Source organism: Colletotrichum orchidophilum (assembly GCF_001831195.1).
Source record: "Colletotrichum orchidophilum strain IMI 309357 chromosome Unknown Scaffold_88.1, whole genome shotgun sequence".
Lineage (NCBI taxonomy): Eukaryota > Fungi > Ascomycota > Sordariomycetes > Glomerellales > Glomerellaceae > Colletotrichum > Colletotrichum orchidophilum.
In genome coordinates, this window is record NW_019173044.1 from 119,987 (window position 1) to 141,151 (window position 21,165).

The 21,165-nt window shown below is 50.9% G+C and overlaps 7 protein-coding genes across 7 annotated transcripts; 4 read left to right on the forward strand and 3 right to left on the reverse strand.

Moving 5' to 3' along the window:
• Nucleotides 1-1,511: 1,511 nt before the first annotated feature.
• CORC01_09617 (PAP2 superfamily protein) lies at nt 1,512-2,731 on the forward strand (the record flags this gene model as incomplete). The annotated part of the gene is made up of 2 exons (XM_022621246.1): nt 1,512-1,685; nt 1,742-2,731. The coding sequence occupies 2 exons, from the start codon at nt 1,512-1,514 to the stop codon at nt 2,729-2,731; spliced, it is 1,164 nt and encodes a 387-aa protein (XP_022472255.1).
• Nucleotides 2,732-3,971: 1,240 nt separating this feature from the next.
• Nucleotides 3,972-5,069, forward strand: CORC01_09618 (cutinase; the record flags this gene model as incomplete). The annotated part of the gene is made up of 2 exons (XM_022621247.1): nt 3,972-4,392; nt 4,474-5,069. 2 exons carry the CDS (start codon nt 3,972-3,974, stop codon nt 5,067-5,069), a joined length of 1,017 nt encoding a protein of 338 aa, XP_022472256.1.
• Nucleotides 5,070-7,863: 2,794 nt separating this feature from the next.
• Nucleotides 7,864-9,699, forward strand: CORC01_09619 (glycoside hydrolase family 79 protein; the record flags this gene model as incomplete). Its single annotated transcript, XM_022621248.1, has 1 exon — nt 7,864-9,699. One exon carries the CDS (start codon nt 7,864-7,866, stop codon nt 9,697-9,699), a length of 1,836 nt encoding a protein of 611 aa, XP_022472257.1.
• An 856-nt stretch (nt 9,700-10,555) lies between these two features.
• Nucleotides 10,556-11,058, reverse strand: CORC01_09620 (polysaccharide lyase family 3; the record flags this gene model as incomplete). The annotated part of the gene is made up of 3 exons (XM_022621249.1): nt 10,556-10,732; nt 10,792-10,845; nt 10,912-11,058. The coding sequence occupies 3 exons, from the start codon at nt 11,056-11,058 to the stop codon at nt 10,556-10,558; spliced, it is 378 nt and encodes a 125-aa protein (XP_022472258.1).
• Nucleotides 11,059-12,512: 1,454 nt separating this feature from the next.
• CORC01_09621 (archaeal flagellin N-terminal-like domain-containing protein) lies at nt 12,513-15,487 on the reverse strand (the record flags this gene model as incomplete). The annotated part of the gene is made up of 9 exons (XM_022621250.1): nt 12,513-12,655; nt 12,714-12,866; nt 12,936-13,233; nt 13,287-13,496; nt 13,571-13,681; nt 14,286-14,581; nt 14,635-14,790; nt 14,846-15,374; nt 15,458-15,487. The coding sequence occupies 9 exons, from the start codon at nt 15,485-15,487 to the stop codon at nt 12,513-12,515; spliced, it is 1,926 nt and encodes a 641-aa protein (XP_022472259.1).
• A 1,348-nt stretch (nt 15,488-16,835) lies between these two features.
• On the reverse strand, nt 16,836-18,360 carry CORC01_09622 (uncharacterized protein; the record flags this gene model as incomplete). The annotated part of the gene is made up of 4 exons (XM_022621251.1): nt 16,836-17,025; nt 17,096-17,578; nt 17,638-17,750; nt 17,821-18,360. The coding sequence occupies 4 exons, from the start codon at nt 18,358-18,360 to the stop codon at nt 16,836-16,838; spliced, it is 1,326 nt and encodes a 441-aa protein (XP_022472260.1).
• A 1,100-nt stretch (nt 18,361-19,460) lies between these two features.
• Nucleotides 19,461-20,830, forward strand: CORC01_09623 (uncharacterized protein; the record flags this gene model as incomplete). The annotated part of the gene is made up of 5 exons (XM_022621252.1): nt 19,461-19,619; nt 19,678-20,059; nt 20,114-20,382; nt 20,441-20,710; nt 20,768-20,830. 5 exons carry the CDS (start codon nt 19,461-19,463, stop codon nt 20,828-20,830), a joined length of 1,143 nt encoding a protein of 380 aa, XP_022472261.1.
• Between the last annotated feature and the right edge of the window lie 335 nt (nt 20,831-21,165).

Consider the following 21,165-nt stretch of genomic DNA (forward strand, 5'->3'; position numbering starts at 1 on the left):
AAACCGAATAGTCGCCCAGGAATGACCCGTTCATCCTAGGACTCTCGAGTCAATTCAGCTTTGGGCTAGCGCACAACTTGCGTTGGGATTCGCGGGGCGGAGCTTGTCCGAGAATCGCGAGCTCTTGCAAATTGCGAATCACTCTTCTCGCATCCAGTTGGTCTTGTCGAAATAAGGAGTGCCATTTATACATGTACTTTTATAGGCAAAATTCCACGTCGCCAGAGGAAGGAATTATGGCGTATGTAACTGGAGACAAGTAATCAATCCAGGAGACGCGGCTTGCACTACTAAACATGATTCACGGGAATTCTCGGATGAGACAGATCGAGGTGATTCCGTTCATGAATTGACTTCTTCCTGAGTGAAATATTTATCGCTTACTTGTTCGGGCCTGCCCCTCTCGCAGCTAGTGTACAGCAAAATGGCAACCCTCTTTCAAATCGAAGCCTGAAAAGAGTATTAGCTTGGTTTCTTGGTCATTCTTCTCCGTACATATTCTCTGTGGAAAATTGTCGGCTTCAATTGGCAAAGCGATGATTATTTTACTAACTTGTGTTTGGTGATCTGGACTGTATACCTACCAATGCATTTGATGTTCTAGAGTCAACGTTCCGCGGTTGACTTCCACCTCTTTGAGCTGGAACCTCCTCATGGACGATGAGAGCACTTGCAAAGTCGACACTGATAAAGTTCCCATTCTTACACATCTTGACAGGCCACAATGGAACCAGCATTGAGGACACGACCGATATCGGCGCGACGTTGATGTTGGAGGAGATATCCAACTTCGAATTTGGGTCCAAAAGTCTGCTGGCAGGTTGGAACTTTTACATTACTCTCATTTGGTGCCTCAAAGCCTGCATTTTGTTCTTCTTCAGTCGCATCACGTTCATCCCCCCTTTGCCCTTGGACCGCGTACGCGTAAGTTAGTCTTCTCTCTGACACCTTGTTGCAGGCTTGCTACAAGACAGCAAAAAATTGTGTTGGGGCTTGTTCAATCGAAGACTGAAGCGGAGGCTTGAATGCGAAAGCAGGTACGCTGACTCGTGGAAGCCAATGTCCAAGGTTTACTGCCCAGCTCTCCATCTCATCTTCTTGTCCACTCAAGCGTGCTGCGGCTGACTGAGCCCATTGGATCGAGAACGCCGAAACGAAAAAAGAAAAAGTCGGATTGACCCATTGGAGTATCAGAAAAGACAACGCGCCTACCGTGCGCCGAGGTCAGTTGTGACAAGAAGAAGTCAAAACATTGGACGGTTGGCAATGTTTTCAACGCTTGTGCCTCATATCCCCATCAATAAATCTAGAGTACCTCTGCCAACAAGCTCTTACTTCCCTGGCCCACCTCATACTTGGTCCACGAGAGAATTTGCCCGTCATTGACGAATCTTGCCTTTTGGGTAAACCCTTGTCCAAGTCAGTTGCCCAAGTCTTTTTTAGGCAACACCTATGAACGACTAATTTCAAGCTTCTCTTGACAAGTCAAAGACAGATATTGATCTCATAGCATGCGTCAACGCAGTCGTAAGCAGCGCATACATGGTGACGATGATGCCTTGCCCGACTTCACCCGTCACACTCTCCGTTCGGTCCAGGCATCATGGGAATTCTTTCTAGCATGGCTACGAATCACATGGTTTGACATATTTGTCATGTCAGCGATGGGTGGCGCTGCTCTAGGCGTAAGTCATAACTCGAACGAAACAACGCCACAACTAAGACCAATGTGCTGTTGCAGATCTACAATGCCCCTCTGGCCGCGACGCGAAACTTTCCCATCACGTTTAACGGTACCGGGGATATTGTCTATCCTCAGTGGGCTTACCCTGATCGCGGCTGGATCATCGACACCTGGCTGTCCGCATTACTCTCCGCCCTCATTCCTATCGCGGTCATCCTCCTCGCCCAGTTCCGCGTGAGGAACATATGGGACGTGAACAACGGCATCATCGGCCTCATCTTTTCCATCTCGCTCGCCACACTGATTCAAGTCATCATAAAACAGTTAATCGGCGGCTTTCGCCCTTACTTTCTGGCCGTCTGCATGCCCGACATCACGCGCGCAGTCACCAACAACTCGACCGGACTCAACGCCGTCGGCTTCCAGCAAATCATGTACTCGGTCGACATTTGCACGCAGCCGGACCGCGACAAATTGAAGAATGCAATGACGTCCTTTCCCTCAGGCCACTCCACGGCCGCGTTCGCCGGCTACGTCTATTTATTTCTGTATCTGAACGCTAAACTCAAGGTGTGGGCAGACTATCGCCCGGCGCTTTGGAAGATTGCGTTGACTTTTGCACCACTTCTCGGCGCTCTGCTTATCGCCTGTTCCCTGACGATAAACCAAGCTCACAATTGGTATGACATTGTGGCTGGAAGTGCCATCGGAATTGCTGTGGCCTTTGGCTCATTTCGTGGATGCTACGCTGCTATCTGGGACTGGCGGTTCAACCACATTCCTCTCCAGAGGCGCGATCAGTTCGTTTACTCTCCGGAAGATGGAACGGAATATCGAAACGACGTGTTCACGAGATCTGGTGGCTGGGGAGTGATTAGGGAAGAAGCGACAGAGAAGAACTCGCCCAATGGACGAAGCGGTGCTTACTACGCTGCCCAGCAGACTGCGTATCACGGAGCATCAGATAGGGATACCCTGCCGTCACAACTACCACGAACACGCTATAAACAGCATAGGCATCGACCCCGGGGAGACGATGTCGTTTGATAAGCATTGAAAGGATCGGACGGTTGATTTCATAGACCAATGCAAGCCGCAACAGTCGCTGGCAGTCAATTCCTCTTGTTACAGTAGCGCGGAAGGCGGAACGAAGCGGTTCTAGTGTCAGTAACTACAAGCTCTCGTTGAGAAACTTTGCGCATCTTGGTATACCTTTATTAGTCTATCAATGCCGAAACGCAGTATTTGAATGCGCAAGGTTTTGAAAATATTCAAAGTTCAACGTCAGTTACCGTCAATGTTTACAATCGCTCGCGTGGAACCTAACCCTAGACTTGAAGCCTCCACCAGGCGTGCCAGGGTATATGATGATCTATCTAGATTCCATCCAGGAAGCGAAGCAGCCTGGATTCGCGCCTGCGGAGTCGGGCGTACGACATCCCTGCTAGCCGTTTCCCTAACTGTGGGCTCACCGCTCGTCCCGCACCTTGATGTTGTGCATCGGTCAAGGATACTGTTCGGACTCTTATCGTTACCTACCTACATAAATGTACAATAGTTGCCTCTAAGCTGGCCAGTCATCTCGGTAGATGTATTCCATGCCTCGCTATCCGTTTCATTTTCCGCACTGCGTGTTTGGCACAGATATGTCGACTACAAGGTGGAAAGTTCCAATCAACTCTATTTTGGTTTAGTGGACTAGGGATATCCGTCTGTCCAAGCTTTTTCAATTGCATAATGTTGACTAATAGTCTGAGAGACACGGCTTAGAGATTGATCATCGACCGATGACAACATAAAGACTCAGCAACCCGGGGTCAACTCCCAACCACCAGCCTTTCATTATGCCGCGCCCCTCTCTGCATAAGCCTCATCTTGCGACCTCCACCGCCATGCTGACGGTCATCCTCGTATTGCCCAGCAACAAGCGTGCGCACGCTCCACAATACAACCCTGTAATGATAGCAGCTCGCAAAACTCTGCCTATATACGAGGATCAAGTCCGACGAAGCCCACAATAATTTGTTGTCGGCTGACTCGGCGAAGCAGCAATAAGGAGAAGGATGCATTTCTCGATGCAACAATGACCTGATGCGATATTCCCCAGTTTACGGTCACCCGCAAAAGATTGAGTTAAAAAACTCCGCTTTCCCCGGATCCCCCCTTGGCGCATAGCTCCTCTGTCTACCACGGCTCCCTCGTCGACCTCGTCACTCGTTTTCCTCACACAATTACCCTCAGCAATTCTAGTTAATAGTCCTAATAATAATAATCAACCAGCTTCACGATGCTGTCCCCCAAAGCCGCCGCCCTCTTCAACTTTGCCCTGCTGGCCTCCGCCGCCCCGGGAGTCGCCCCGGGAAAGCGCCAGTCGACCGGCTCCGGATCCTGCACCGACCTGCATATCTTCCTCGGCCGCGGATGGAACGAGGGCTACCCAGGCAGACAGCAGTCCCTTGTGGAAGCCACCTGCAATGGCCTCTCCAGCTGTGACTACGAAGACATCCAGTTCGACGCGACCAACCCGTCGGGGTACCCTGCCGCGGTTGAGCAGGGCCGTGTCTCTGGAGTCGCTCAGTTCAAGGCATACAGCCAGAGATGCCCCAACTCCAAGATCGTTCTGAGTGGCTACAGCGAAGGTGCCAACATTGTTGCAGACATCCTCGCTGATTCCGGAGTGGTCGCCAACGCCGCTCCTGGAAACCAGGGTCAGTCTTTTTTCCCTTCTATCTGAATAATGACGGGCAAAAGTAAGCAGTAGACGGAAAACTGACATGAATTTGTACTAGTCTGCGCCGCTCTCCTCTTTGGCGACCCAACTCACGTCGCCGACCAAAGCTATAACGTCGAGGCCGGCTCCGGCTTGAGCGGCGAGATGGTCCGGTCGGGCTCCTCCCTGAGCAACCTCAACAACTTCGCCGGCGTCCTGCGCTCCTGGTGCAACGGCGAAGACACCGTCTGCGCCTACGGCGATGGGAGCCGGACGATGGGCGAGGACGCCCACACCAACTACTTCCAGCTCTACACCAACGACGCCGCCGCCTACATCAAGCAGAAGTGCGTCCCCTCCGGAACGACTCCGCCCACGGCGACCCCTACCTCCGGCCTTCCCGCGCCTACCTCGACGGGATCGTTCTGTGTCTCTGGCAAGGTCAAGACCGGCCTGTCTGACAACTACACCGGACTCTGCGACTTTGCGTGCTCCTACGGATACTGCCCCGACGGTGTTTGTGAGTGCTCTACGTATGGCGAGCAGAGGACTAGCCCTGGTGGAGACGGCCGTGATGGATGCCCGGCTACTGGTTTGGATGACAGCTACAAGGGGCTTTGCAGCTTCAGCTGTAGCCACGGCTACTGCCCAACCGGAGCTTGTGTGTACTGCTAAGCGATCATGAGGCGCTATCTGAGGATGCAGGAGCTGCACTCATAGTACATGGGAAGATAGACCAGCACATAGGCACCAAGTAATGCAATACATGTCAAATTCTGCACAAAAAGCTTTTCTGGCAGTGTCGGACAATTGTGTGAAAGTAAGTCGCGTAGCAAGGCAAATCTGCCTTTGTAGCTCAACTCATGAGTGGCTTGGCCCCGAATATTCAAATGACTGCACGCCAACTCAAGGATGTTAGTGTGTACTTGAGTTGTTTGACCCTCATCAGACGATATTGTGAGAGTTGAAAATCTGCCATTTCCCTGTTGTCTGACAGGCGGCTCTTGGTGTGACCGGATCGACACACTCTGGGTAACACCACATGGTGAGACCTTCGTATCCTTACAGAGCAGTCAGCTGTTGTGTTTGGAACCGACCAGTAAGGAACCAGACAGTTCATCCCACCCAACCCAACTCGTCAGATTTGAGTTCTATGCTGACTGGAATCTGGACATTCTAGCACAGGCCACGCTCGGGTGCGGACCCGATGCCGTGATGCGTTGTCTTGCCGGATGGACCGCGCTACCGGCACTTCCGACGATCCGGCCGCTCTTTGCCAGATGTGGCTTGTCGCGGCCAAGCGGAAAAAAAAAAATTTAAACGTCAAGATGACAGTTCCGAGGAGTGCGCACGGGGTTCCCAGAACCTAATCTGCAAGGACCAAGCCTGGGTGCCAAGACATGGGTGGCCGGCCAGTGGACCGCGGAACTGAACATGTGGGATGGAGGAGCGGGAGATTCAGACGCTCAAGTCTGAAATCACTGCTCAGACAAGTCTACTACTGGGGTAGGATGTGGAGGATCACATCTCGGGCAGTGGAAAGAGAGAGCGACGAGCGGATATGGGCATCAGGTCCGTAGCTCATGCCGTCTGGTGTTCCCTAGTCGCCTTTCCGGCCCCCCAGAAAGATGGCTGGGATATCATTTTGGGCCTAGCCACGCACGTTTCGGCCAACAGCAAAATCCCGCAGCGCAATCGACCGACGCGATGGGAATGGGGATTCACAGGTCAGCAATCCCATTCAGCATTGGCGTTCTTTGATGTGCTTTGAAGCACAATGTTCTACAATGTTCTTGCGGCCTGTCCTTAGTCACTTGGTTAGAGAAAATCAATCAATCCAAGGCAGGTGTGTAACTAAGGTATCCTCGCTGGCAGACAGATATGCGCCCGGGCCTCTTTACGCGGCCAGCTTACTTGCGGTTGTGACTGGACTGTTGGTTCGTCATATTGACAACAGCGATGCGCCCGGCAAGGGAGATGGAGATTCACCTTGGCGTCTAATACATAGTAAGACTGGGACTGCCATGTGACCACGACAGACCGGATTCCCTGCATCCTGATTGACGTCAGCCAATTCGACGTGGTCTTTGGTCCTCCTTCCAGCGGTGCTTTGCGAACGGATTTGCATTCTTCAGGAGCTGCTGGGTTCATGTTCATGTTGTCTGCTCTCCGCTTCTGGCTCTCCTGAAAATCGCTATTCAGTTCCATTATTTGGCTCCATGAAAAGCTCCGTCAAAGAAGTGTACCGCCTCAACGCGTGGGTGGAGCAAAACGTTTCTAATTTCGTTTTGGAGAATAAGGACGATCGACAGGAATCGACATTGCCCGTTCCATTGTTCCTGCAGGAAACGGGAGAAGTCAGAGATTGAGTCGATGAACGCGGCAGCGGGATGGATAGCATGCAACAATGGGTTGTTCAAATTCACCGTGGACTCTTTACTGCATCGCGCTATCCTGAATCCCATCCAGGCTCTCCGAGCAATGTCGGGATGGATGGCTGGATCTGTGTGGTGAATGGGGGTGGCACGGGTGGCTTGCGGTGCGGCGTTGTCACCTTTCCTAACCACAACCGGCTGGAGGGAAAGCGAAACAACTGCTGTCATCCTTGTATCATCTTTTCATCTCCCAGGTTCCTTGACTCTTGACTGTTCCGCAGACTCTGCGCAACCAACAACGTCTGTTTGACATCACTCGCCTCTCACATTACCCCCCTTGTTGCTCTGTACCCACGGTACTCCGTACGAATACATGAACCCAACGCACGTTTCTTGAGACTTGCGGGGGGGATGCAACACATCGGCCCAGTGCCACAGTTCTGCCAAACCTGCCAACGCTTGGCCCACGGAACCGGACAGGGTGTGACAAGGGGTGTAATCCATCACTGATGTCATTAACCCACCAACCGGCTGTCGCAATCACGGTACAACGGCATCGTCGCGCCTAAAGAGGCATGGCATTTCTTGTGGCGCCTGGTCTAGGCTGCTCTGGCACTCCAATGGCCTCGGTGAACCGTCCCAAACAGATCTGCTACTGCGGTTCGAGAAAACTGGGTTGTGTGCGACTTTAGTTGCCCATTCTTTAGAGGTTCAGTCTCTTTTTTTCTGTTTTTCACCAAAGCTCCCACAGCTCCCAAGCACCCCCAAGCTGGTAGTACGCGTCAGACTGGAGCAAGCGCCTCGTCGCCTCTTGGTCCCAGCAAGGGTTGGAACTGACACAACGCCGCACGAGGGCGCAAAAGCTCCGGCTTTGATCCACCACAATGATGAAATGGATGGGGTAGACCGTAGACCGACGTTGGAAAGACCGCCAGTCTCGGTCTTGTGTCCAAACGTCTTTAAAGTCTTTTGGCCGTCCCGCTTTCTTGTTGGAATTCTCATGATGTTGTAGGGCCTTTCTAACAACCGAATCACACACAACCTAATCCAGGCCACTCCTCCCCCCCCTCCGGTCCTCCGGTTGTCATTCGAACATGGCGCCGTTACAGAGTCGTATTCTCGTCGGCTGCGGCTTCATCTCTGCCGCCCTCGCCGCTGACAACGTCCTATCATTGACGCTCTCCGCATCAGTCCCCAATAATGTCTCCGGTACCATCGACCCGTCATTCGCCGGCTTCGGTATCGAGCTCGACCACCTGTTCTACTTCATGGGCGACGAGACACCAAACGACCTGTCCCTCAACCTCATCAGCAACCTAGCCAATTTCACCGGTCGTCCACCGCACATGCGATTGGGAGGAAACACGCAAGACTACCTCATCTACAACGACACACAAGACGAATGGCTTATCAAGCCGAACCCCCGCCCTACCGCGCCGGGGAACGTCCCTGCAGACAACTTCATCGTTGGCCCCCGCTTTATGGAGATCGCAAACCGCCTGCCCAAGGGTACGCCCGTCACCTGGGGTCTGAACCTGGGATATGCAGAGTCCGACTATCTCGAGAGGCTCACGACAATGGTTTCCCAGATTATCGACAGGTGCACCAACCTCAATCTCATGTCCTTTGAAATCGGAAACGAGCCAGACCTCTACGGCGACAACGGCTTCCGGCAAAAGAGCTCTTGGTCCGGCACCGAATACACCAAGGAGTGGCGGGAGCGCGCCAACGCCGTGTGGGAACAGGTCCTAGAACCCCGCGGGCTGCACAGTGACTTCTTTGAGGCATCTGCCTCGACTGCTTGGGTAGCTGGCACGGGATTCGAGATCAAGGATTTAGTCGAGTATGGAATCGACGACAAGGCCAACAGCTCCGACGTTGGCTTCATCACGACTTGGAATCAGCACAACTACTTCTACTTTGTCGGATCTTTCCCGTACCCCTTGACCCTCGACTATATGCTGCGCTTCGAGACGACAAAGGCCCAATTCGACTCGGCGATTGAGGCTCAAATCACTCAAGCCGAGAGGACCACGCACCCCTTTGCGCTCCGCGAAATGTCCGTCGTCGGACCGCTGGGGGTCGAAGGCCTCAGCAACACCTTTGCCGCCGCTCTCTGGACCCTCAACTTCCTCCTCTACGCCACAACGATCAACATCTCGTCCGTCCAGTTCCACATGACATATGACAGCAACGCCAGCGCCTGGCAACCAACAGCCATGTTCGGACGCGACCGCTTCGTCCGGCCGCTCTACTACGGCATGGCCGCCTTCGCCCAGACCATTGGCCGCTCGTGCACCGCCCGCGTCGCGCAGGCCGAGATCACGGACTACCCCTCGGGCTACAACGACTACATCAAGGCCTGGTCCGTCTACCAGGGCGACTCGCTCGCCTCCCTCGTCGTGCTCAACGGCAAGGTCGCCAACGTCTCTGACGCCAACAAGGGCAGCATCACGGTTGACGTGACCCTGCCCTCCTCGCTGGCCGGCGAGACGCTCCACCTGGCCTACCTGACCGGCGACGGCGCCGACGCGACGAGCGGAACGACGTGGAACGGCCTCAGCTTCGAGCAGGGTGACGACGGGAAGCTGAGCCAGGTGTCGAGCGACGACATCACGGTCAAAGTGGGCAGCGACGGCAAAGCCAGCATCCCCGTCCGCGACACCGAGGCCGTCGTCGCCAACATCGGCGCCAAGGTCGGCAGCGGGGAGCCCGACAGCACGGCGTGCGGTGGGCTCGCTACCACGTCGCAGGGGGTTGGTACGGCGACCACGTCCACGCCCGGGTCGTCGTCGGGGGGTGGCTCGAGCAATTCGTCTCCGGGCAAGGGGAAGGATGACTCCGGCGCGGCGGGGTTGGGTTCGGGAACGGGCGTTTATAACTGCATTGCGTGGAGTTTGGTGCTTACTATGGGAGTCTTCTTCTCATAAACTCCGGGAATAGAACATGATACCTAGGGCTTTTGCATTTCGGCGTACTTGGAGGAAGGTAATGACTACACGGTTTATTTTGTAATGCCATCAAAAGAACCTTTAATCATATGATTACTACACCGATCTTGACTTGTGTGTATTGTGACGCTCTCCCGATTCGCGATGATCTGCATGCTTCATCAAATCCAAGGTTCATTCCACCTACCAAGTACACCGTGACTAGGCCGTAAAGTGCTCACACCATGATACCTCATCGACGCAAATCTAGAAAGAAGTCGAAGTGTACTTCATACGAATGACGCCCGTTTAGATACATACTATATGTGGTTTAGAGTTGACGGCGCTACAAATTGACTTCTGGGACGCCCGGGTATCGTTGAATACTCTTCGAATCCTGCGTCTTACATACGCACAGGGCTTGATGCAGTCGATGATGCCTGTAGTTTAATGAGCTACACTTTTATCTGATTCTTAATGATCAATAAATGGTGTGTGATTCCGACGTACATTGTCTTTCTTGGTCTGACTGCGACAATTTATCGTTTGCCACGCTGGTATCACGATAGTTGTGGAGCAAAAAATGGGAAACTGGACCAAAGAAAGACCATAGTTTACTAGTCTTTTCGAAGAAAACCGACATGATTGAAGAGCAGCGAATGTCACGACTCATAATAATTGTACAAGCCAGCAAGGCAAGCTTGCAGAACCCAACGAGTATGCTCCTGTGAAGTATATACACGAATTTCGCTTTGGTTGCCCAAACTCGAAGGGCGATGGATGCCTGGCATTGTCCCGACGAAACAAAGCAACCGCGAACTGAACGAAATCGATTGAACATGGTTGGACATGAGTTCTAGCATGAGCCAGACTTCTTACCAGGACCTTTGTATAGTTGGCATGGGGTCTTGGCGTCAGTGCAGAGGTTGACAAGAGTCGCCTCGTCGCCGGTCCCCTCATTAATGCCAGTAACCTCACCGTCGCCGTAAGAATAGTCTCCCTCAATCGTGATGGCACGTTTGCAAGCACCGAACTACCGAATTATGAGTCAAATTTGTTCAGTGTGTGTGGGAGGTCATTCAAGAAACTTACCGTGCCGCAAGATTTGTAGACCTTTCCATATTCAGAGGCGTAGACGTTTGGGATCTATTATCATTGTAAGTAAATGAAATCGACTGCAATTTCTGCTCGTCAAGAATTCCGTTCTCTTACGCTGACACTTCCGCAGACGTTATGCTGGACAACATTGTCCGCAGCGTTGAAGGCACCGCCGCCCATGACACGAGTCTCCATGCCGGCCTCATCCTCCTTGCTTAGGCAAAGATCAGCAAAGATGGCCTTCACAGTGTTCTTCCACATGGTCATAAGAGGAGATGGCTTATATCGAGATGGTATCCTCGCAGATGTTCTAAAACCACACGTTTTCAATGGTGCAGCCACTACTAATGCAGTAGATACCCTCCATCTGGTCTTTCCCAATGATGGCGTTCTTTAGAGTGGCACCCCTGCGGAGGAGGGAGACGATATTTTCTACCCCCCTTTCCGTCTGAGCCATGTAAGCACTAGGTCCGCTGTCGAAGCGGAACATCTTTCCTTTACATGACTTGCCGGCCGCAACTTCAATTGGCTCAGTGTTTTTAATCGTCTATATGCTTCAGTGTGCAAGTTGAACGGTATGTAAAGTTCAGTATGTTTGCTAAAAGAGTGAAGACGTTTCCAAAGAAGTTGCTGCTGAAGATTTTGTTGATACTTTTTCTACTGCACGCTCAAACAAGACTTTCCTTTTCAATGATACTCGATATGCAGATACCTAGTAGGATGATAGAGAGGTAAATAGCCATCTCCTTTACAAACATACTCTTACAGCAAGACAAAAAGCCGAATGAGGGAGGTCTTGGCCTTTGAGGGGATTCCGCAAGTCCTCCACAGCCCGCTCTATCTGGCGGCTATCAGGTCCACTGATTGGCGTCCATGATCTTGTCGTGTCAAGGCTGGCAACGCTTGGTGGTGTTTATTGGTGGAATATAGACATCTGTACTAAATTTCTCAGCACAATCACTGCGGCATGCATCCAATCTGGAAACCTGTTCGTCAATAGTTTGATTTAAAAAAGATAACATTACATGTGGAAAATGGAGAAAGCTTGTTTAGAAACGCGTCAAGACATGTTGCCGTGCACAAGAGCCGGGCAAGATCACCGCCGTTTTGAGGTCTTCCCGGGGTCGGTCAACGGGGAATTGAGAAGATCGTTGTCTACCCTGCTGCCAAGACTCTGGGCCCTGCCACGCTTCGCACGACGCCCAAAAATACCAGAGCCTCGAATTGAAAAAGCAGCTTGCGGCAGCTTGCGGTGCTTGGATCGAGTCTAGGCCTCCGTTCATTATGTTGATTTGAATCATTGCCAATTTGGCTTTCCTGCTGGAAAGGTCCGGACTCTATTCAAGATTTGCCCCTGTTCTATGCCTCGGGATGATGAAGGATACCTTATTAATACTTGCTTTTGTCAAATTGAGCCGGTTGGAAGGTAGGACAAGTTTCTGTTAGTGAACCGACGTTCTTGAAACACTTGAAAGGCAATCAAAGTAAGTGACAGGCATGAGCGAGATGCCAGTTGGGCTTATGTAATGATTGCAAGATCCTAGGGTCCGCGTGAGGATGTCTTTTTATAGAGACAATCAGGCATTGATTAAAACTACATGTGAAAGAGATCAAAGCTTTCCTTCCCCAAGATTATGTACAGATCACGTAGCTTGGAGACACCCCCCAAGGACATTCCGTCAAGGAGTGTAAGAAATCATCAATGCACCAGGCACTCATGATGAGAAGTTCTTGCTTTCGTGATCGACCTGAACTGCTTCGACCGACGACTTCGCAGATTGACGGTTGAGCAGAGGCTTCAATCCGGGAAGGGCAACCACGGTAATGGCGAGCGTCATTTCGAGAATGCTCAGAGGGTCTGTAGAGTTTTGTAAGACGATAATTACGACTAGGGGACATGGACGTATAATACTTACAAACCAAGTTCTCCTGACCAGTACCAACTTTAAGGCAAATAAAGCGAACGATGGTAGTCAAGATGGTCAAGGTACCGAGCACAAAAGTGAGAGTCAGGCCGGTGGATCGCTCAAGAACACCTTGAATCAACAGGGTCAAGGGAAGGACATATACTATCGATTCAGTAGTTAGTGTCCATCCTTCAAAGGAACCATCAACGAGCGTTGAAGGAATGTTCATACCGCAGAGGTAGCAGGCAAGGTTGAGGGTGAAGTTGACGATGAAGGGCTCTGGCGCGTAAAAGACACTGCACGCGCCATCTTCCTGTGACCACTGCACCGAAACCTTCTTACCACAGAAGAAGGTGTCGTCCCAGAGTATAGCCGTGTACGAAAGGCAGACAAAAGCAGTGATACCCCAAAGTGCCTTGCGCATTGCCGGGCTGGTCGTTGAGGGGAAGTAGGCCCAGTAGAATGCCAGCATGCTCATCTTTGGAAATCCCATTCCGACATCGTAGAAATAGTTCGAGGCGAAGGAGATCTTCGAGACAGAAGTTAGTGATGAAAAGATGGGAGTGATGGCTTGGAGTATACCTTTGAGAGAGTGACGGAAGGTTCCCAATTGTCCATGACGCCGAGTCGGAAGGTCAAGGTATCACATATGATGAGGGCGAGAGCGTTGATAGCAGAGAGGACGAGAAGAATATCAGACCAAGTCAGCCTCTCTCGCAAGCGAAAGAGGCGGGTGTAAACGCGCAGAGCGACGAACACATATGAGGTTGCCAGTAGTATCCATTCGGATATCTGAAAGAGACTGGAGCGTTAGATAAGCCGTGATGAGGTCGGAGCATTAACAGCATAAAAGTTGGGGGACTAACCATGCAATCCTTTCCGTCTATGAAGTACGCCATGTCGTCGGATGGCTTCAGGAAACAGCACGGCACGGGTGACTGTAATGACTCGGGAGAAGTTGATTGTGTGCTGAGAGACTACAAGAGTTAGAGTGAATTGTCCGATTTAATAGAGAGGCCGACGGGTACGAAAAGTCCGCGTATGCTGGGATTTGGAAGCCGGGGTGGTTTTCGTGACATTCACAGGTAGGGGATCGATTGTCTATTGGTCCGGATATGAACCAAAGTGCTGCAAAGGTGGGATCGCCAAGATGCCAGCCATAGACATTGCAACACTTTGTGTGGATTCATTTGACCGTTGGGAGCAACATGGACAGGGAAAGTCAAGCGAGGTGGCAGATTCTGCAGATACTGATGCGTGAAACAGGCCAGAACCCTTTATTTTTTCTTATTTCTGCCTCTCCCGTCTCCGCCGGCGTGCTCTCTTTCGGTTCATATCCCCGGGTTCTTCTGAGTGGTATCACAATCTCTTCGTGCGTCTGCGCCGCACATGCGCAGAATTATGGTTGAATCACGCCAGAAATGATTGGCCCCTCGGTCGTTCTCCGTCAAACCCGGACCCGCCGGTTGGTTCTCGAGAAAGGCTCCCTTCCTCCTCGCTTCTGCCCAGTTTTTGCTAACCGAATGCCGGTCGACTTGAACCCTTGTCAACGTCCTCCCGCCGTTGGTATGTCACGCTCACTCGAGCGGATTTGTAGATCACACCCGATCGCTCGAGATTATTCAGCTCCACCTCGCTGCCCGACTCCTCCTCGGAAACCGCTCTCGCTGTCGCCACATATGACTCCCTTCCCGAGGACAGCTTGATGTGACCGCGACTGAAATTTGTCGGGTGTTTGTCATATGCCCGTCCGGCCGATCCTGTCTGACCTGTCCCGTACTTTGAAGTGGCCAGCCCACGGCGATGAAGAAGCGACTTTAAAGCGGGCAGGGACACGACAATAATTGCAGCAGCGACTTCCGTCATGGAAAGCACATCTATAGTCCGTTTAGTATCATCTCGGTTTCGTTTTGATTAAACGAGAACTCACAGACGTTCGTCCATGCGTGGATGGCTTCCACGGTTGCAAATCTTCCAACACTCGCCCCTATCGTAATGATGCCCGTGGAAAATATAGCGACCAGTCCAATGATGTATCTTCTGCTGAGTTGAAGACCTAGCAAGAGTGGAAATGGAATGGTAAAAACTACTGTCTGGTCAGCCCGGTAAACTGATTCGGCAGCTATAAAAGCCTGGCGTACTCAATACATCCGACACGAAATTCAGGGCCCAATCGATGCGAAAAACTTCTTTCGAGTCAAAAGTGTTGCAGCTTCCCTCTATGTCCCAATTGACAGACACATTTGGACCACACCAGAAGGTATCTAGAAAACAAGTCGTCACGGCGAACGTCACCGTTAGGGCGCTCACGCCGTAGAGCGCCTTTCGAAGGAGTGGCATCGTTGGCGGAATCAGCTTAAAGTAGAAGGCCAGTAACGCAATCTTTGGGAAGTAGATGCCGGTATCGTAAAAGTAGTTACCGGCAAAGGAGACTTTCATCAATCGGATCTGTTCTTCGACGGGAGCCTCAGGTGCGTTTGGGTCGTATTCGTCCATTCCGCCGAGGTTGTGTGTCATGGTATCGGTTGTGAACAAGGCGATAGCATCGAGCAATGAAACAACAAGAATCCAGTCGCTAATGGTCAGCTTCTGATGCTGCCGCACCAGACGAAGCCATAGACGTGCAAGGACGAGGACGATGGCCAATCCCAGAAGAACGGCCTCGATGGGCTGGATGTTGTGTGTCTTAGTTAGATCGGCCGAGAACATAGGCGTTTGCCTGCTATTCACTGGCAAGTGTAAGGTTAACTCACCACAACGGCTTCTTTTGCTACCCCTGCCATGTTGAGTGACTCGAGGAGCAGTGAAATGGATACTGGCTTCGCTTTTTGAGTTGACAAGCAAACAATCTTGCATACTTCGGGAACAACCTTGAACACATGAAGAAGCAAACATTTGGGACACAAGCAGAAGGCGGGCGGACGGCGGGCTGTAACAGATGGGCATGGAGATTTGTTATGGGTCTTCAGCAACTCTTGAAGAACCCCAAGAGTTACTAAGGTAATCAATTCTTCATGCGGGATGACGGTGACTTCTCAATTCCGCACACGAAGCGTCAAACACTGCAACAAGAAAGCAACCCAAAATGAGATGTTATTCTTCCACACACATCACAGTTGCTAGGGATGTAAGGGGGCGGCGCTCCGTCGTTCCACTGTTCACCTTAGGCATGGCGTATTGCCTAGCGGTCCCCTCGTCTTTTCCTCGATCACAGTGGCGTGGATAAGCACAGGTTGAAATCTGTGCAGCAAAGAACATGGGGTAACCACCTCCGGAACATCCAGACCGCGCCGCTGAGAGGACGAGATCACGCAACGCCCCATTTCTCTTTACATGGGTAGTCCAACACGATATGCTAGCGCCGGGGGTGGGACCGCGAAAAGCACGGTTCCGAAGAAGATTTGCGAGCAGAAAATTCCCTTGTCATCTTACACAGCTTTCAATAATCGGTTCTTTGCAGGCGGCTACCCTTGCCTTGCCGGGGTCTAAACCTTGTTTCCGCACAGATGCAGCCGAGCTGGCTGAAGCCTCTGGATCTATGTTGGAAGAGTTGTGTTGGACGCATGGGAGTCTACGCGAGGATCCTGCCCATCCACATTGGGTAACCCACATCAAAGCCTAGACGGACGACGGAACCGAAATCTCGCGTTTCTTGCTACTTTTCACCTTACTAAACCCTCCATATTAAATCCTTTCATGCAAGCACTGTGGGTTGGATCCTTTAGCAGGATCAAGGGCGGATTCCAGTAGAAGCCCCTGCATATTCTCAATGTTTTTGGGCACTTCAGTTAGTCATCAAACTTTTTCGGTCATCTGAGCGACTGGACATTCGCCCGCCTGACCGCGGGCTCTCTAAGTAGCACCCTCGTTCCCGCCAACCCGGGCCAACGGCAGGGCTTCTACCATTTTTCGTGAGCGCAATTTGTCAGAATAGTACTGTGACAACTTTGGAGGACGGCAGAGGAGGACTGAAACCGAACCTGAATCCACTCGAGTCCTGAATTGTGCAGAAAGTAATTAAGCACGCTTGTGGTGATCTTGGCAAGGGAGAGTTTCACAATCATCGTTTGATCACATCACCAATATTGAAATCCCTATGTAGAAATTTGCGATATCTGATTCATTGTTTGCCTAATAGGATGGGGCGACAACGCGCTCATACGTCTCTTCCGCGTATTTTTCGGCATCAAACTCGAGGATCCAATCTTCTCTTGGCAAAGCAATCGTTGTGGGATCCTTCTTCACTTTCTCCCAGTCCATTTTGTGCCACCTCTCACGAGTGGAGATTCCAGTCTTTTGCACAGCCCTGACGCGGTCGTATCTGTATCATCGAGCATCAGGATCCTACGTAGATAATCTGTAACAACAAAGGAAGGGCTTAGTCTGCTTACCGTATTTCCTTGTATGCACTGAGTGCGGTACGTATGTTTTTCTTTCCCGCGCGTCTCAGGCACACTGCCATTGTTACGCCGTCTTCCATAGCTTGAGTTGCTCCTTGGGTGCTTGTTGGTAAGAATGGATGAACAGCATCTCCCAGCAGGGCAATTCTTCCGCCTTCGCTGACCCAATTAGGAAGTGCATCGCGATACATGAGTTTCCAATCCACCAGTGACGGAGTTTTCTCGACAATTGCGTGGCAGATAGGATCCCAGCCTTTCAGTGCTTGGAAAACATCCTGGATTTTGCCAGGAAAAGACCATGATTCATCGATGTCGTAATCGTCCTTATGAGTCAATACCCAGGAGCAGTCTTGACCTCCCTTGAGAGTAGAAAATAAGAAATGGGCGTCTGGTCCTATCCAGCCATTGAAAGTGTCGCCATTCTCACAGAATTGTCTGGTCCGAGGATCTGCCAGCAAGGCATCGGCGGCAAACCTACGGCCACTCGAGGTTAGAGACAGTTTCAAGCCGTGATAATACATCTTGAAACCCACCATGCCCGCCAGATCGCATATCCGCTGCTTTTTGGCCTATCCTTGTGGCCAAGAACAAGTTCCCTTGCTTTGGATCGGACTCCATCCGCAGCAACAACGACGTCAGCCGTAGCCTTGGAAATTGTTAGCACGAATCCACCATTTTACAACATTAGCTTTCAGAGACATTGGGATTTCACCAACCTTGGTACCATTTCGAAGCTGAATCCCTGCGCCATCCTCATTCTCAAAATAATCAGTGACTAACTGATTCAGATGAATTGGAATCGCCAGCTCATCCTTCGCATAATTGAAGATGACTTCGTGAAGCTCTCCTCTGTGGCCATTGAGGACTGGTGCATCGGGGTCTGTAGGCGGTCTTTTCTGAGTAAGAACGACTTCACCGGTGTCCCACTTGTGGATTCTGAAGCCGTAATCCTGAAGGTCGATGCAAAGAGGTTTCAACTTGGTGACAATATCTCCATTGGACCATCGCTGGAAGATTCGACCGGCATTCGCACCGAAAGAGATGATATCGCCCAATTGCTTAAGCTCGGGGAACGATTCATAAATCGCAACGTCGTGGCCTTGCCGATGGCACTCGATTGCAGTTGTGAGTCCCCCAAAGCCTGCACCGACGACAATGACTTTGATTCCAGTCTTCGTTTCCGGCGTGGTCATTGTGAGTGCTAGTCTAATAAGCAGAGACGTTTGTATGGTATTCTGAGTTCGCTCTCTGCTCATTCACTGAAAAGATAGTTGCGTCGAGAAAATAATTAATACCAGGAAAGGAGAGAAACGCAGTTACACATCTGCCGAAGGATACAGTTTATCCTGACACATCTGCCGTGGGGTCATTATACACGAGATATTAACTACCCCACATTCGCCCTGCGCAGTGGCAACGGTTATGGTTTCCCGGCCAATCAGTGGAACGTTGTGCAAACTGCGAGCCACTTTGGGACAGGCCCAGACACTTTGATACAACGAGGCGTTGCCTTATTCTATGAACTGCTCTCTTTTCTATTCGCTGTGCCAAGAAGCTGACATTTCCAATTCATCCTAGTGTTCACCGTCCCCAAACGCAAACAACCTCGTGTCATCTTCTCATAATCGCCCGAGGCAGGTTTGCGTTCACCGTCCCCACACGCAAACAACCTCATGTCATCTTTCATAATCGCCCGAGGCTGGTTTGCGTTCACCGTCCCCACACGCAAACAACCTCATGTCATCTTCTCATAATCGCCCGAGGCAGGTTTGCTTTCTCAACTGCCGATCTCAAAGGCTGGGGACAACTGCAGAATGTTTGAAGTCTATAGAAGCCTGTGCCTTCCCCACGTTCAGATTTTGCACTCAAAATACTTGCATCGTCCAGTGTGAACGGGGATTCAAAGACCTCAGCCGAGCAAAAATATGGCAAACGCAAATTCTGATGGCATTCGGGCTAATATTTGGTGCTTTGTGGCGTGTGGCATGGTCGCCCTATCTCCGTTCCAATATGGACTAGACTTCGGGATCATTGGCGGTCTGCAGGCCATGCCCGGCTTTCTCAAGGTTTGCATATTTTCCCTGTCTCCGTCTGTTTGCTGTTCTCCTCCCTTCACTTACTTCCGGTAGGACTGCCGTTGACAGTTGTGTGTTATTCCAAGGTCTATGGCTACGAAGACCGAGGCACAGCTATTGGTTGGAACATTTCCACCACCCGACAACAGCTCATCTCTTCTTTGATGACGCTTGGGGCATTCATTAGCTCTATGCTTGCTGGAATAATTGCAACCAAACTAGGCCGGAAGATGTGCCTTTGGCTCTCTGCTCTACTTTGCGTTGTAGCTGATATTCTCATGATGACTACAACACACATTGGCCCACTCTATTTTGGTCGGTTGCTCATTGGTCTAGGCAACGGAGGTCTCATGACGTTCTCTCAGCTTTACTTACAGGAGAGCAGTCCAGCAAAATATCGCGGACTGTTCCTCACTGTTTTCCAATTTTGCGTAACGCTCGTGAGTAGCTTCCGTCAGAAATTATCTCGAAGGCTTGGACTGTCTAACTCTATGAAAGGGTACTCTGCTTGGCACGATCATAGACTGGGCAACTGCGCAGCGTCCTGATAGATCAGCCTACTTGATCCCTTTGGCAACTATTTACGTGATTCCCGTCTGCTTAGGCGTCGGTCTTTTCTTCGTACCTGAGTCACCGCGTTGGCTGGTATTAGACGGCCGTGTTGATGAAGGCCGCAAAGCTCTCAAATGGTTGAGGCCCGCTGATGCAAATATTGAAGATGAAGTAACCGAGATTCGGACATCGATCCAAGAACAACTCGAGCTGACAAAGACCGTCACGTTTTGGGACATGTTCACAAATGCAGTAGATCGGAGACGCACAGTTATCTCCATCGGCGCTGTGTCTTTGCAGGCCGCGTCAGGGTCTATGTTCATCATTGGTGAGTGTCGAATCAGCTCCAACTCATTTCTATAGGCTGATTCAAGTCACATAGCGTATAAAGCATACTTTTTCTCAGTCGCGCGAGTTGAACACCCCTTCGCGATGACGAACGTGTTGTCTACAGCCGCTCTTCTGGCCATCATTGCAAACGCTTTCATAGTCGTTCGCTATGGTCGTCGCCGAATCATGCTTATCAACGGTCTTGTGATATGCGGCTGCTTGCAACTCACCATGGCTGTGGCCTATGATAAACAACCACACACCATAACTGCCGGGAAGGTACTCGTTGCAATGTCATGTATTTTCATGATAGCTTTCAACGTAAGTTTTGCATAGAGGGTAATTAATTTCCAAGAAAAGATGACTAATGAGGCTTCAGGGAATGGTTGCACCCTACTCCTGGATGGTCGCTGGAGAGGCCCCGTCACAACGACTTCGCAGCTACACCTTTGGAGTTGCCTCGGCATGCGGTTATCTACTTGCCTGGATTGTGACGTTCACTACGCCGTATTTCATTAATCCTAGTGCACTCGATTGGGGCCCGAGATATGGCTATATTTGGTTCCCATCTTGCATCGTTTCAGCTGTATGGACCTACTTCTTCGTCCCTGAACTTAAGGGACGGACCCTAGAAGAGATCAACACGATGGTAAGACTTTTGACAGGAGCCTTTTGTAAAAGTTTAGGTTTTAACTAATATGTTTAGTTCACCAATCAATTACCGGCAAGAAATTTCGGCGCTACGAAGCTCCCAGCAGCAGCCAATTGAAGACGGTTGGTACTTCCAAAGACGATGTTGACGTCGCTCAAGTTGAATTGGTTGATCGTACTTGAAGGTTTCAAGCCAGCAGCGCCGTCAGCCAGATTGTCATGAGATGAACGTTTCTATACATAAATGTGATCAGAGATGGAAATGCGCGGCGCTTTCCATGGTAAAATATGGCAAGACTATTTTATATTCACCTGCAGGGTGCAGTAACTTTCATGGAGAATTATGTCCCAACGTCAATACATGGAATCGATTGTAAGGATCCATATGGAATGGGAACAGCCTCTTCAGATGCGACTTCACCTTGAATCAAGTACAGAGAATCCCAACTTGTT